The sequence below is a fragment of the Ylistrum balloti genome, unplaced genomic scaffold (genome assembly GCF_031769215.1).
Source record: "Ylistrum balloti isolate Yb309-2 unplaced genomic scaffold, AGI_CSIRO_Ybal_v1 Utg369602, whole genome shotgun sequence".
NCBI lineage: Eukaryota > Metazoa > Mollusca > Bivalvia > Pectinida > Pectinidae > Ylistrum > Ylistrum balloti.
Genome location: NW_026781882.1, coordinates 245,859 through 262,789, shown reverse-complemented (window position 1 = coordinate 262,789; position 16,931 = coordinate 245,859). Strand labels below are relative to the sequence as shown.

At 33.9% G+C, this 16,931-nt stretch overlaps 1 protein-coding gene across 1 annotated transcript in view; it reads left to right on the top strand.

Annotated features, from left to right (window-relative positions):
* LOC132546132 (fibronectin type-III domain-containing protein 3A-like) overlaps positions 1-16,931 on the top strand; it is a 121,994-nt gene that overhangs the window by 92,410 nt on the left and 12,653 nt on the right. Inside the window, exons 4-10 of the mRNA XM_060209834.1 lie at positions 1,027-1,161; positions 9,718-9,836; positions 10,499-10,647; positions 11,643-11,702; positions 14,952-15,090; positions 15,614-15,667; positions 15,793-15,914. Coding sequence (XP_060065817.1) covers positions 1,027-1,161; positions 9,718-9,836; positions 10,499-10,647; positions 11,643-11,702; positions 14,952-15,090; positions 15,614-15,667; positions 15,793-15,914 — 778 coding nt within the window. The remainder of the gene's footprint in view (positions 1-1,026; positions 1,162-9,717; positions 9,837-10,498; positions 10,648-11,642; positions 11,703-14,951; positions 15,091-15,613; positions 15,668-15,792; positions 15,915-16,931) is intronic.

The window sequence follows — 16,931 nt, the reverse complement described above, 5'->3', positions numbered from 1 at the left end:
GGTATATTATAGTTTTAACAGGTAGTTGAGGAGTTTATCTAAATGTATTACATCTTGGCAGTTGAAGAGTAATTAGAACTGAATGTATTGATACTGAACATACAATCCTGTTGCTGTAGGCTGTGGTGACAGGTGTAATTATTGATCAGTATAATGGCTTGTCTCGCCCAGATGACCTTTTGGCAGGAAATGTCAAGCTTAGGTAAATGCAGTGATTAAAATCAATCACTTTGATTTACCAGTCACAATACATCATTTTCTTTCTAGTCCAATATCCTTAGTTTAATCCTAGGTTACCATATATATTTTTATTTGCATAACTATACTTGTTTTAATAGCTGTTTGTGTCAAGTTCAAGAGAGAAACAAAACCTTTCTCTATGTAAAAAAAAACAATATTGTTAGTCATATGTGATTAGCTTTCTTGGAAACAAGCGAAAATTTCACATAAAGAAAATAGTGTCTATCTGTTAAATGATATTTACATAGTGAACCTTCTGATTTATGTACAAACATTTATCCACTCATCAAACCATCCACTTAATGTACAGACATTGATCCACTCATCAAACCATCCACTTAATGTACAGACATTGATCCACTTATCAAACCATCCACTTAATGTACAGACATTGATCTACTGATCAAACCATCCACTTAATGTACAGACATTGATCTACTGATCAAACCATCCACTTAATGTACAGACATTGATCCACTCATCAAACCATCCACTTGATGTACAGACATTGATCCACTCATCAAACCATCCACTTAATGTACAGACATTGATCTTCTGATCAAACCATCCACTTAATGCACAGACTAAACCATTCATGTACAGACATTGATCCACTCATCCAACCATCCACTTAATGTACAGACATTGATCCACTCATCAAACAATCCACTATATGTACAGACATTGATCCACTTATCAAACTATCCACTTATGTACAGACATTGATCTATTGATCAATATGTATACTGGTGATTGATTTTGGATTTTTTTCAAACTTTTTTCTAGGACCAAGTCAACAAAGTTCAATGGAGAACAGAACAAATCGGCAGAGAGAGAAAGTACGGAAAAAGTATTATCAGAGACTGGAGGAAGGATTTTACAACCAAAGGCCACCTCCCCGGCGATCTACTAAGCCTAAAGGTAAGATTAAAGTTACATATCTAATAACTATATTCAGTCAAGCCAAACTTTAAAGGTCAAAGTGATACCTAAACTCCAGTAGAGGTCAAGGTCATGACCATTATAGAGCTTATGGTTATGGTCATATTAACCTCATCCACTGAAAGGCCAAAAGGCAGTGATAGTGGATGTGAAATAGATAAATAAATGAAATAGATAGTTATATTAAGTGTAAAGTTGAGGTCAGGATAGTTATATTAAGTGTAAAGTTGAGGTCAGGATAGTTATATTAAGTGTAAAGTTGAGGTCAAAGTCAAGTCAAAGTCATACCTTATTTTAATGTTTAATATATATTTGAGATCAGAGTTATGCTAAATTGATTAGAGGACAACACCATACACATAAAAAAAAACAAAGCCATTATCGTTTTCCTTTTTAAGCTAATTGAAACACAGTTATGGTTTCAGCCTATTGTCACATCACCTTGAAATAGATGTTAGTACTCCAGCTAGCTTTGCGATTGCTTCAAATTGTCTAACGATTTACCTGCAACCCTTGTTAGCAATGGTGTGCTATAAGTAGTGTTGCCATCTTTCAAAACAGTATCATTCTTGCATACGGTCACAATGAGACAAACAAGTATTATATCAAAAACTTACCTAAATAGACAGGCTAGGCATTCTTGTCACTATTCAGAATGAGGTTTGCATCAGTCACAAACTAGCATTGTTCAGGGTTGGAGTTAATTCTCCAAGATGGGACAAAATGGCTTAACGCAACGAATTAGGGAATCACTGACATCTGTTATGTCTGAATTCTGAAAATACCATTACATCTTTACAAAAATAATTCATAATTTTTTCTTGGTTACATATTTGCAGTAGGCGTTTTTTGAGGGGAGGGGAACAGAGAATTCCGCGGAAATAGTTATCAACTTCTTCGGAGATGAAATTTTGGCTAGAGATATAAAACTATTGTAATGAGACAATACAAGTAAAATGGGAAAAAAACCTGGAACCTGTCATGATAGTAATAAATCATCATAGTTGAGTTAAGTTATGTTAACACACTGCCAAAACAATCCATTATTAGACAATATATACCAGCACCACGTCCAGTTCAAACTCATTCATCACTCTTTTCTAGATGCACAGACCTGCCATGGGTCATTTAGTGACAGATGTGCTGTGATAGGAGTTACTTCCCTTGTGTTTTACGCTGGAGGAAAAAAAGGGGGGTGTCAAATGATTTAAAAGATACCTCATGTTTCAATCCTCTGTTTAAAGCATTTTCCTCTTTGTATTAATGATTAGATAGAGGCAGGGGGATGGGGAAATTGAGAATGATTTTTTTCATCTTCAATGTTCAAAATCAGAATAATTCAAAATCACTCTCAATTCCTACATAGTTATTTCCCTTAGTTGTCAGGGGTCAAACCAGTTCAAAATTTGGGTGTATGCTACCTGGCTTAATGCCAGGACATAACCAGGTATTTAGCTTTCAGTGATCAGTATGCACATGTGCCTTCTGTAAGATAGTCGCTCAAGGCAAGCAGTCACTCGCTGGTATTCTTGGGCTACATATCATGGTAACAGTGGGTTGAGCCTAAACTTTAAATTTGGATTGATTCATTCATTTTAAAGAAATTTGACTGGCTAGGATGTGAGGAGACATGAGGGAGATATCTTGTCTACTAGCAAGATCTTTTTTATCTGCTAAGATCAACTGATGGTTACCTGTGATGACCAAACAAGATATTGAAAAGATAACTATTTATAGTCCTGATTGATGGTCAATTTTCAGACAAAACAAAATAGACAATTGCTTACTCACATTGTAACCACTTAAAATGTTCTGTTCCATTTTACCATTGGTATAATATAAAAGGGTTTATAAGTGGAACTGAGCATTGTTTAATCGTCTTTCTAGTAAGGCTTACTTAACATACAAGATATGTTACCGATGCTGTTGCTCTTTGCTACTGTCTTTGCCAGCATGGCTGTGTTGTATCTATAACATCAGATGCTCAAATACCATAAAGTCTGTGTGTATCCCATCATGTGAGATATAGATTGAGGGTTGCAAAATCATTTCCGGGAACTTCTATTTGGCAAATGTCCAAACCAGATCCGAAATTGGTCCAACAGAGAGCCTTGTTAAAGAAAAACAGGAGTATGTTCACAGGTGGTATAGCACTGCAGGGAAAGTCAAGGTATACTCTAAATGTGTTGTCAGACACTCACCTGTAATACTGTACAGGTGTTACACTTGTGAATGTATACACAGGTGTTACACTTGTGAATGTATACACAGGTGTTACACTTTTAAAGGTGAACACAGGTGTTATATTTTAAAGATGTACACAGGTATTACTTATGTAAAGGTATACAGAAGTGTTACACCCGTAAAGGTGTACATGTGTGTTATACTTGTAAAGGTGAACACAGGTATAACTGATGTAAAGGTATACAGAAGTGTTACACCGGTAAAGGTGTATACACTTGTTACACCCATAAAGGTATACACAGATGTTACATTTGTAAACTCAAATATCACACTTGTAGAGGTGTACACAAGTATACCACTTGTGTACATCTTTATACTTATATCGTATACACTTGTAAATGTATGCACAGGTGTGTCACTTATGATAAAAGTGTACACAATGTTATAGTTGTAAAGGTTCACACATGTGTTATACTTGTATTGTATACACAGGTGTTATAGTTGTAAAGGTGTACACGTGTGTTATAGTTGTAAAGGTGTACACGAGTGTTACACTTGTAAAGGTGTACACGGATGTTATAGTTGTAAAGGTGTACTCGGGTGTTATTGTTGTAAAGGTGTACACGGATGTTATAGTTGTAAAGGTGTACATGGATGTTATAGTTGTAAAGGTGTACACGGATGTTATAGTTGTAAAGTTGTACACAGTTGTTATAGTTGTAAAGGTGTACACAGGTGTTATAGTTGTAAAGGTGTACACAGGTGTTATAGTTGTAAAGGTGTACACAGGTGTTATAGTTGTAAAGGTGTACACGGGTGTTATAGTTGTAAAGGTGTACACGGGTGTTACACTTGTAAAGGTGTACACAGGTGTTATAGTTGTAAAGGTGTACACGAGTGTTACACTTGTAATTGTGTTCTCAGGTGTTACACTTGTAAAGGTTTACTCAGGTGTTTGTAGATTAAGGATGTAATCCTTGTAAGTGCACACAAGTGTTAGTTTTTTAAAGGCTTAACCTTACATGTTTGATATAGGAAATCCACTACTTGCAGCCTGATGTTGTTGGAGTGTGTACTGTTCAATGAAATGTAAGAAAACTGGGGCCATCAAAATGACCTGAAGGATGTCAGTAATAAATCCAAATTATATGTTATAGCTATATTTTTTCAGTTAACATTGCGAGTGAGGTTCTGTTTTTTTATTGAGGATGGGAAACATCAGAAATTCTTGGTCATAAAGTGATTATTATGGAGCAGTGTTATGTTACGTAGGTACATTGAGCCTTAAGGCTGACTGTAACTTGTACTATTAGTCATACACTCTGTCTACAAATTCTGATGAGTTGGCAAATATTTTATCACATATGGCCCTAGTTTATTTATTTAGTCTTGCCCTAAAATGTTTCATGTGAATTTGTAAAATTAACAATCTAATGAACTGTAAAGATATGTGAAATCTAAAAGACAATATATCAAAATAAAACGTTTGATTAATATTTTACATAATTATCAAGAATGGTAAAGAATAAGAACTTTGAAAAAGATAGTGGTGAATATCCAGGAGTATCTGTAAAAGGAACATTTACAGGGATAGAAATCAAGGAGTATCTGTAAAAGGGAACATTTACAGGGATAGAAATCAAGGATTATCTATAAAAGGGAACATTTACAGGGATGGAAATCAAGGAGTATCTGTAAAAGGAACATTTACAGGGATAGAAATCAAGGAGTATCTGTAAAAGGAAACATGTACAGGGATAGAAATCAAGGAGTATCTGTAAAAGGAACATTTACAGGGATAGAAATCAAGGAGTATCTGTAAAAGGAACATTTACAGGGATAGAAATCAAGGAGTATCTGTAAAAGGAACATTTACAGGGATAGAAATCAAGGAGTATCTATAAAAGGGAACATTTACAGGGATAGAAATCAAGGAGTATCTGTAAAAGGAACATTTACAGGGATAGAAATCAAGGAGTATCTGTAAAAGGAACATTTACAGGGATAGAAATCAAGGAATATCTATAAAAGGGAACATTTACAGGGATGGAAATCAAAGAGTATCTGTAAAAGGAAACATTTACAGGGATAGAAATCAAGGAGTATTTGTAAAAGGAACATTTACAGGGATAGAAATCAAGGAGTATCTGTAAAAGGGAACATTTACAGGGATGGAAATCAAGGAGTATCTGTAAAAGGAACATTTACAGGGATAGAAATCAAGGAGTATCTGTAAAAGGAACATTTACAGGGATAGAAATCAAGGAGTATCTGTAAAAGGAACATTTACGGGGATGGAAATCAAGGAGTATCTGTAAAAGGGAACATTTACAGGGATAGAAATCAAGAATTATCTATAAAAGGGAACATTTACAGGGATGGAAATCAAGGAGTATCTATAAAAGGGAACATTTACAGGGATAGAAATCAAGGAGTATCTGTAAAAGGAAACATTTACAGGGATAGAAATCAAGGAGTATCTGTAAAAGGAACATTTACAGGGATAGAAATCAAGGAGTATCTGTAAAAGGAACATTTACAGTGTTGGAAATCAAGGAGTATCTGTAAAAGGGAACATTTACAGGGATGGAAATCAAGGAATATCTATAAAAGGGAACATTTACAGGGATAGAAATCAAGGAGTATCTATAAAAGGAAACATTTACAGGGATAGAAATCAAGGAGTATCTATAAAAGGGAACATTTACAGGGATAGAAATCAAGGAGTATCTGTAAAAGGGAACATTTACAAAGGGAACATTTACAGGGATAGAAATCAAGGAGTATCTGTAAAAGGGAACATTTACAGGGATGGAAATCAAGGATTATCTATAAAAGGGAACATTTACAGGGATAGAAATCAAGGAGTATCTGTAAAAGGAACATTTACAGGGATGGAAATCAAGGAGTATCTATAAAAGGGAACATTTACAGGGATAGAAATCAAGGAGTATCTGTAAAAGGAACATTTACAGGGATAGAAATCAAGGAGTATCTGTAAAAGGGAACATTTACAGGGATAGAAATCAAGGAGTATCTGTAAAAGGAAACATTTACAGGGATAGAAATCAAGGATTATCTGTAAAAGGAAACATTTACAGGGATAGAAATCAAGGAGTATCTGTAAAAGGAAACATTTACAGGGATAAAAATCAAGGAGTATTTGTAAAAGGAACATTTACAGGGATGGAAATCAAAGAGTATCTGTAAAAGGGAACATTTACAGGGATGGAAATCAAGGATTATCTATAAAAGGGAACATTTACAGGGATGGAAATCAAGGAGTATCTATAAAAGGGAACATTTACAGGGATAGAAATCAAGGAGTATCTGTAAAAGGAACATTTACAGGGATAGAAATCAAGGAGTATCTGTAAAAGGAACATTTACAGGGATAGAAATCAAGGAGTATCTGTAAAAGGAAACATTTACAGGGATGGAAATCAAGGAGTATCTATAAAAGGGAACATTTACAGGGATAGAAATCAAGGAGTATCTGTAAAAGGAACATTTACAGGGATAGAAATCAAGGAATATTATAAAAGGGAACAGGGATGGAAATCAAAGAGTATCTGTAAAAGGAAACATTTACAGGGATAGAAATCAAAAGGGAACATTTAAATAGAAATCAAGGAACATTTACAGGGATAGAAATCAAGGAGTATCTGTAAAAGGGAACATTTACAGGGATATAAATCAAGGAGTATCTGTAAAAGGAACATTTACAGGGATAGAAATCAAGGAGTATCTGTAAAAGGAACATTTACAGGGATAGAAATCAAGGAGTATCTGTAAAAGGGAACATTGCTGTAAACTAATTGGGTTTCAATTTTCTTCTGCAAGTGTAATGACACTATTTCTCAGCAACTTTAGTGATTGTAATATCCCAGTAACTATAGTGATAGTAGTATATCTGTAATGATAGTGATTATAATATCTCTGTAACTGTAGTGATAGTGATGTCCATATAATTATGGTGATGGTGATGTCCATTTAACTGTGTTGAATGTAATATAGATGATATAATGGTAACTGTTGCAGTAGTTACTGCTATACCCCTATATCATTTTTAGGAAAAAAGTTAAAAAAAAAAAAAAGGAATTAATATAATATATACAAATACATAATCATTTATCAGTAAAATAACCAGGACTTGGGAAATTTGATCCTTCACTTTTTCTGTGTTACCTGTGTAACACCTGTTGATTGCCATTCATATGTGGTTTAAATCACCTGTCTTTTCCAATTCTTCTGTCGAGTCATGTTTAAATCCAGACAGTAAAACCACAAGTATGTCTAGAATAAAACTCACACTTTCCCCACAAAAAGTCGTGGTAGGCCTTGGTCAATAGGGGATGTACCTGGCTGTCAGCAGGTTGGTAAAGGTCATCGGGTACTCATTCAGAGGTGAAAATCTGGGATTTTTTCTTTTTGTGGATTTTCAGATATGAAAATAATAAATTAAGCTTGCTATTTTAACACTTCTGGATATCAGTCAGTGTAGAAGAGAAAATTATTTATTTTATTTTTTAATTTCCTTTCATATCAAATTAATTTTTTCCAAGTTTATTGTCATTCTACTTCACTGAAAAAAAATGAGAAAGTTTCATTTCCATAAACAACTGATACAATAAAGACATGCTGAATTTTTCTCCTGATAGAACTGATAACAGTGATGATGAAAAATCTACTGGCAGGAAATGTTTTCAACCATTAATTCATATATTTATATATATTTCAATGAATTGAATCAAGCATAAATATTTCATTAGAAATTTTTTTTTATCCTTAGGGGTTGGGTCATTTTTTTTGTTTTTTTTTTTCATCCCACTAAATAATTTTGCTAAGTTTATCATGAATTGATATTTTTAAGATGTAAGGATTCCATAATAAATTAGACACTATTTTTTTTCATGAAACTTTCATCCACTTGTGTTAACATGTTTAGGTCTTCTCAGGGCTTGCCAGAATCTCGGTCAATGACATGCACCTCGATGATATTTATCACGTGCCAGTCACAAACCACTGAATCATTCTTCATGAAGAGTTGTTATGATCTGGAGACAAACGTTCCCTACACTGGCTCGTTACTCTATTGATTGGAGGATCTTTCGTCTTTCCAATTTCTTGATGCCTAATGTGATATTGCAATTTTCATATTATTCTCTAAACTTTATGTTCAAGTGTTTTTGTGTAATCTTGTTGTTTTTGTTTTTTCAAATGATTTTATAATTTCTATTAAAATATTATAATGAAAATAAAATGTATGCATTATGCTATGTAGCTACTGTTCTGATGATTCAGGGGCACATGACATATGTCTGTTGTATAACATTTATGATCTGCTGATCAAAACCTTAATTTACTTTGATTTCTTAACAATGTATAATTACATCATATTATTGTCTTGTTCTGGATTTTTAACAAATTTAATATAACCTTTTCGATTTCAAATCTCATCAATGTAACATCCTGCTGTACATAGTTCCATGTCTCACTGAGTCCTCTAGTGCACTGTTTCCTGACATACTTTCTGCCAATGACTTAATGAACTTTCAACAAGCAGATCCTAACCTATTTAGTAGTTTATATAATGTGTGTGAATTTTATTTAGAGGAAACAGATTAATAGAATTAAAATAAAAAGGTTGGGAACAGAATTTATATTAAAAGATTGGGAGCAGCAACATGTTCAGCCAGGTGGAGAAAAGCTCTTGAAACTGATACTGTTGTGTTGATCACAGAATAAATAAAACAGGATATCAAATTTCTAACACATTTACTGTCAACTTCTAATGGCTGCACCAGAACAAAACAGACATATCCCTTCATCTCTCTCCTCTGGGAATGTTAGTGTGTACATTACTTTTGTTATCTACTGTTACAGTATTCCTGAAATCATTTCTAATGCAACATTTAAACAGCTTGATCTGGCAAAGAAAAACATTTCCTTTGTGTAAGAAAACATTTATTTGTGCAGATAAGTTAATAAAAAAATATGTGAAAAAAAGTAGTAATAAAAAATATGTGAAAAAAAGTAGTACCTCGCACATCATTTTAGAGAAGTTTAGTGATGGGAATTTTCATGTTAACACCATCACAGATATGGGTATCTAGTTCTAACAATATAACACAAACTAAAGCATTAGTGAGAACATTCAGGATAATTGTAATAATCATAAATGAGAATATGTACACAGTAGATTCTTACAAAGTTTTTTTTTTTGAGAGGGGGAGGGGGCACCATATACATCATTTTAATTGTTTTACTCATATTTGGTTCCATTGTTACATCAATGTCATTTTTTTTAGGTTTGAATTGTTTTTAATGATTAATTATCTAAATTTACAGTAAATGGAGAGATCCAGCCAGGAAGCATAACCAACACACCCCCAGTAGACACAGGACAGGACCTAGAAGAAGAAAGGAAGATCATTCAACACCAATTATCTAACATGCCTGAACCAGGGGTAGGTCAGAAAAACAGCCCTAGAATGTTAGAACCAGGGGTAGTTCAGAAAAACAACACTAGAATGTTAGAACCAGGGGTAGGTCAGAAAAACAGCCCTAGAATGTTAGAACCAGGGGTAGTTCAGACAAACAACACTAGAATGTTAGAACCAGGGGTAGGTCAGACAAACATCCCTAGAATGTTAGAACCAGGGGTAGGTCAGAAAAACAGCCCTAGAATGTTAGAACCAGGGGTAGGTCAGAAAAACAGCCCTAGAATGTTAGAACCAGGGGTAGGTCAGAAAAACAACACTAGAATGTTAGAACCAGGGGTAGGTCAGAAAAACAGCCCTAGAATGTTAGAACCAGGGGTAGGTCAGAAAAACAACACTAGAATGTTAGAACCAGGGGTAGATCAGAAAAACAACACTAGAATGTTAGAACCAGGGGTAGGTCAGAAAAACAACACTAGAATGTTAGAACCAGGGGTAGGTCAGAAAAACAACACTAGAATGTTAGAACCAGGGGTAGTTCAGACAAACAACACTAGAATGTTACCAGGGGTAGGTCAGAAAAGCAACACTAGAATGTTAGAACCAGGGGTAGTTCAGACAAACAACACTAGAATGTTAGAACCTTGATATTTTTGTACTTACCAGTAATTCTCCTGACTTTATTACAGGTAACAGAAGTGGAAGCAAGAAGTGCCTTAATTCACCTGGCACCACCAGAATATGATCAGAATGAGTTTGTGATAGAAGCAGCGGAGTTCCAGTATGAGCTTCTGTTGTCTGATAAAGGAAAGGATGGCAAATATAAGTTGGTCTACTCGTAAGTAAAAGTCCTATACAAAGAGGGCCGAGACCTGAGTTTTAAATTAGATTGATTTCACTTCACCCAGGAATGCTTCAGACCAAATTTGGGCAATATCTGTTCATTTCTACAGGAGGACTAGGATTTTTAAACAAAAGAGGCATATTGCCTGTATCGCTCACTTATCAAAATTGATTCCTCTTCACCCAAGAATGCTTCAGACCAAATTTCAGCAACAGACTTTAATTCCTACAGGAGTAGTAGGATGTAAGAGAATTTACTCTATCATTGTCTTTAGTTTGGAAAACAGTAATTCTAGAAATAGTCAGTTGAACAAATTGAAATATATTGCTTTTTCTTTAACATTCCCTTTGACAAAAATAAAGTAATGGAACTTTTGATGTAGAGAACGTAAGGCAGAGCAAAAGAAACAGAGTTTATCTAGCAATTTAGGTAATGTGTTAGGATTTCAAATACCTTGCAAGTATTGAATTTTTAGGGCAAACTTGGCCCTGATGTGCAGTTGCTGGCAATAATCTTACAGCCAGTTTTATTACATTCAAGTTAGGTGCTTTCCCTGTCTCTCCAAACCAGCACAATTACAGGTACACAAATGAGACAAAATCAAATTGTTGGGTGTATTAACGTCAGCCAGCACAAGGCTGTGCACATAGAATCAATTTATCCCACATTCAGTCATTACAGGAATGGAAGTGATATCCTGAACAGCTGAAATTATCAGAGAATTGTGTAATAGAATAAATATATATATCTTTTTTGTGACTATTTGTGATAGTAGATATCATTGTATCTACAGTAGCATTAATACATTGAGGGTAACGGAAGATGAGAGTAGCTTTTTATCAGTTGATGAAACTACCTAACATCTTACTGACCAGTTCCAAATTCTTTTCCCTCTTTTCATGGCATTATAAATCTTGATTTATTTTGTATTTGGAAGTGTTCATAATTGTCATGATTTTCCTGTGAGGTAACCTTTTACATTGTTTCAGGGGTGATGCAACAGAAATTACACTAAAAGATTTGAAACCAGCCACTGAATATCATTTAAAGTGAGTATAAGTATCAATGTCATAGATTGCTCTAGTCTACACATTTGTATAATAGTGTACCTGTAAAAGAGTTGATCTTTAATTGGAAAATCTGTGTGAATTCACCTACATCACAGACCATTAACTGCATACCCAACAATAATCCTATTATAAACCCTTGGCTGTTGTCTAACATGTACAACTTACCTTATTTTGATTTCTACTACAATAGAGTATTTATTGTGCAACAGTCCAAGGGGTTGAAATGTAAGCTTTATTCAAATAAGGGAGTTTACTGCAGGACAATGAAATATTTCTTTTGATCTGTTTTTGAAATAATCATGTTATTATTAAGCATGGACTTATTTGTGGATAAATATTGTGACAATAGTCCATTGTTTAGTGTTTGAGATATGTGACTACACAAAGGAGCAGGGAAGATAACTCTGTATAATGTGACTCTAGTTCTGCTACAAGGAATCCTACAAGATAACAGTCCTTAGAATATATGACTCTCATTCTGCTACAAGTAATCCTACAATATCACAGTTCTTGGAATATGACTCCCCTTTTCTAATAGCTGTGACAGAACAGCCTGTATTATTACAATATTACTCTGCCCGTCATTGTATGTCTTTCAGCTTAGTGAGCATGTGTCACTCTAATTTCTTAGGGCAATATAACGTAACTCCAAGCATCATATTAGGATTTACTTTCCTGGGACAGGTGATTTTTCTGTTTCATGATCCAAGATTCTTAGAGTTGTATCACCACATATACTACAGTTTTAATTGTGATATTCTGAGATCATGTGAATCTTTCATTTCCTGGGTATGTGACTTCAGAGTCAACAAATAGAGTCCTCGAGGAAATGTGATTCGTACTCCGCAGATCATCAGTGGATGTGTTTCTCGGATATGTGATCTTATGTACCATGAAAATGAAAGTGTTAGTCACCAAGGAGTTGAGTTTTTGTTCATGCCCCGACTATCACTATTTCATATGAATGGCCCATCCACACAGTGACAGATCTGTTTAACTGTTCCCTTGCTGGAGAGAAATTTCATACTTCATTTCTGGTATGAATTTTTTATGTCACAAGGGAGGTTTTTCTAGCGAAGGCAAATTTATTATTTATCAGTATAAAGTAAATGAGACAAAGTTTTGATCGATGTCGCTTTCTGATGTTCTCTGATATTAGCAATTGGATATTCAGGTTTGCTTATTTAACGGCATATGTCCTTGAAATCAATTACAACGTATACTTTTTTTAAGATTGATTTTGAAGTCGTGTAACCATTTAAAATATCGACACTAATGTTTAAAAATAAGTTGTAGAAATTTTCTTCCACAGTGTTGTCAATAAATGATACCTGTGGAATTCTGTAGAAATTTTCTTCCAGTGTTGTCAATAAATGATACCTGTGGAATTCTGTAGGTGTTGTCAAATTTTCTTCCAGTGTTGTCAATAAATGATACCTGTGGAATTCTGAAGAAATTTTCTTCCACAGTGTTGTCAATAAATGATACCTGTGGAATTCTAAATGATACCTGTGGATGTTTTTCTTCCAGTGTTGTCAATAAATGATACCTGTGGAATTCTGTAGAAATTTTCTTCCAGTGTTGTCAATAAATGATACCTGTGGAATTCTGAAGAAATTTTCTTCCACAGTGTTGTCAATAAATGATACCTGTGGAATTCTGTAGAAATTTTCTTCCAGTGTTGTCAATAAATGATACCTGTGGAATTCTGTAGAAATTTTCTTCCAGTGTTGTCAATAAATGATACCTGTGGAATTCTGTAGAAATTTTCTTCCAGTGTTGTCAATAAATGATACCTGTGGAATTCTGTAGAAATATTCTTCCAGTGTTGTCAATAAATGATACCTGTGGAATTCTATAGAAATTTTCTTCCAGTGTTGTCAATAAATGATACCTGTGGAATTCTGTAGAAATTTTCTTCCAGTGTTGTCAATAATTGATACCTGTGGAATTCTGTAGAAATTTTTTGCAGTGTTGTCAATAAATGATACCTGTGGAATTCTGTAGAAATTTTTTGCAGTATTGTCAATAAATGATACCTGTGGAATTCTGTTTTCTTCCAGAAATTTTTTGCAGTGTTGTCAATAAATGATACCTGTGGAATTCTGTAGAAATTTTCTTCCAGTGTTGTCAATAAATGATACCTGTGGAATTCTGTAGAAATTTTCTTCCAGTGTTGTCAATAAATGATACCTGTGGAATTCTACATGTTGTCAATAAATGATACCTGTGGAATGGAATTGTAGAATATTCTTCCAGTGTTGTCAATTTTTTGCAGTGTTGTCAATAAATGATACCTGTGGAATTCTGTTTTCTTCCAGAAATATTCTTCCAGTGTTGTCAATAAATGATACCTGTGGAATTCTGTAGAAATTTTCTTCCAGTGTTGTCAATAAATGATACCTGTGGAATTCTGTAGAAATTTTTTGCAGTGTTGTCAATAAATGATACCTGTGGAATTCTGTAGAAATTTTTTGCAGTGTTGTCAATAAATGATACCTGTGGAATTCTGTAGAAATTTTTTGCAGTGTTGTCAATAAATGATACCTGTGGAATTCTGTAGAAATTTTTTGCAGTGTTGTCAATAAATGATACGTGTGGAATTCTGTAGAAATTTTTTGCAGTGTTGTCAATAAATGATACCTGTGGAATTCTGTAGAAATTTTTTGCAGTGTTGTCAATAAATGATACCTGTGGAATTCTGTTCTTATGATGATTCATTAAGACCCTCTGTTGTATGAAAGATTGAAATTTCATGAATTTGACATTTAATAGCAAAAATAAAAACAAAATTTTAAGAAAATCTATTGGCCCATTTTTGTACCCATTAAAACTCATAAACTGACATTGAATGTCAGGTTATATATATATACAACTGGCCAGTTATTCTGTGTCCTGTTTTCCTGCTGCTTAAGAATGTGTATTTGGATCTGAATCAGTTACAGCTTGGTGGGGGAAAAAAGATGTAAAATGTAAACAGGATATGCACTTGGTGCCTTGGAGGAATTTCTGTAACATATGGTGGGGAGTGTCTGAGTTGTTCCTGTGCTAAGTTATATCTAATGTTATTATTGTAATTCTAAATCTGTGATACTACACATGCATTAATAATGATGTTATACTAATTGAATATTTGGCTGCAAAACGGTAGTGTCACTATCTTTATTGATTTTTTCCCTTTGTGTTATTAGCTTTTTTAAAAAATTTTTAAAAATTTTGTATTTATAGAGTATGCACATCACTGGAGGATGTAAAAGGCAGTGCGACAGAGCCTGTGAGATTTCTGACGGCGATCTGTGAGCCGGATCCCCCACAAATGCCGAAGTTACATGCGCGGACCAAAACCTCCATTACTCTTAAATGGAACGTGAGTCTCACCTTCTGTCACATCACATCACAGATCTGAAATCAATAAAAACCATTTCAATTTAGCTCAAACTTAATAATTTCATTATCTGATTATCGAAACCAGTCCTTAGATTTAAGTAGCAATTTTCCAGATATTTCAGTACCTTTTTCAATTTTCCATTTATCACATTTCTACAGTAGATCTTTGAAATCCTTTGATTTTTTTGGTCAATTTGGTCTGGACTGCTGTTTTATCAAGTGTAAACTAAGACTCAATGTTATTTTTTTCTTTCCAGTGAGTCATAGGCATGGATGCTTGAAACCTCTAGATTGCTCATTGTAACAGTACAGAAATATGAAATTTATTTTCTAAGCACTTTTTCATCTAAAGAAAAGTAGAAATCAAGAGTGATCTTGTTTCCATTGAAAATGGATGATAACAACACATAAATTGGTAATGATGGACCTGTTCTGATCCTCTGTTAAATGTACTGCTGAAAATCAGGTTTAAATGATAAATCTACTTGATTGATATTTTTCAGGCAACATGTGAAAATGGGGCTAGAATCTCAACGTATACACTAGAATGTGATAAGGTAAGTATCTGTACACTATACGTGGACATGTGACATCATTCCTCTATATTTGGTTGTTTCCCCTTAAAGAATCTATGAGAAAAATTGACTTCTATACCTGACAATGTTTTGACTTTAATCTACAGGGCCAAGGAGATGGTTTCACTGAAGTGTACAATGGTCTCCAGCGCCAACATCGGGTCTCAAAGCTTCAAGCTACCACTAAATATACTTTTAGGTTAGCTGCCATTAACAGTGTGGGTAAAAGGTATGTTATATTAATGATCCAGCATCATCTCTTAGTCAGCATGTTAATTTTCATTTATGAGACTGAAGGAATGCCATGCTTGAGAAACACCTGGCTCTGATTTTAAGTCATCTATTACTTTATCTGTTCTGTTTACTCCTCAATCTTCCAAAAATTTAACTTCTGCTAGTTATGCCCTTTGGCCAATCAGAGGGCAGTTATGAAAGGTTAACTAAAGTTTGATATTAAAATTTGAATAATGATTTATTTTACATGAATTTGTGGGCAAATTGAAAACTTGGAAAAAACGTTGGGTTAATGTTTACTTACATATCATACATTAATTCTAGAGGATAAGCAAATAAATAATCAAACCTAACTCTTGTAGAAATGTATCAAATGTAGGTCACTGTGACCTGTGCTTTCTTGTGACCTCAGAAAGACTATATGTTGAGCTCTAGTTATGTCAAAGTGTCAGGATGTTAGCAAGCACAGTAGTTGCTGGTATTAATGAACAAAAATTTCAAAAGATATATCATTCTCCTCTTTCAAAGATTACTTGATGTCATTTTTCTCTGCCATGTCACATGTTACATATTACATTTTGGAAAGTGTATTTTGTTTCTAAGTGTATGTGTAAATGTTTACATATGTTAACACTGTTGATTGGAATCTGTTCCATTTAAATCATCCATTACTACATAACCTTCAATAAAGTATTCTCTTTCTGAAAATATTGTTAAGTTTGAAATGTATCAATATACATGTGGAAGCTTTCAATCAGGGATGTATAATATCTGTATTATTCATCCCTGCTTTGAATATCTTGTATTCCACGTTATAAAACTCTTCTGATCTGCAAGCTGCAAAAAAATTCTAATACTTTTATACACATGCTTTGTGCATTATTCAGATTAGAAAAGTCTGTTCTGTTGTTTCAGAAATCTGTTTAAAATTAAAAGGGTGTGGTTTTTTTTTTGTTTTTTGTTCATGTTTTTTTTTCGATTTTGGCATGGAATACATGGTCTCCTTTCAGTT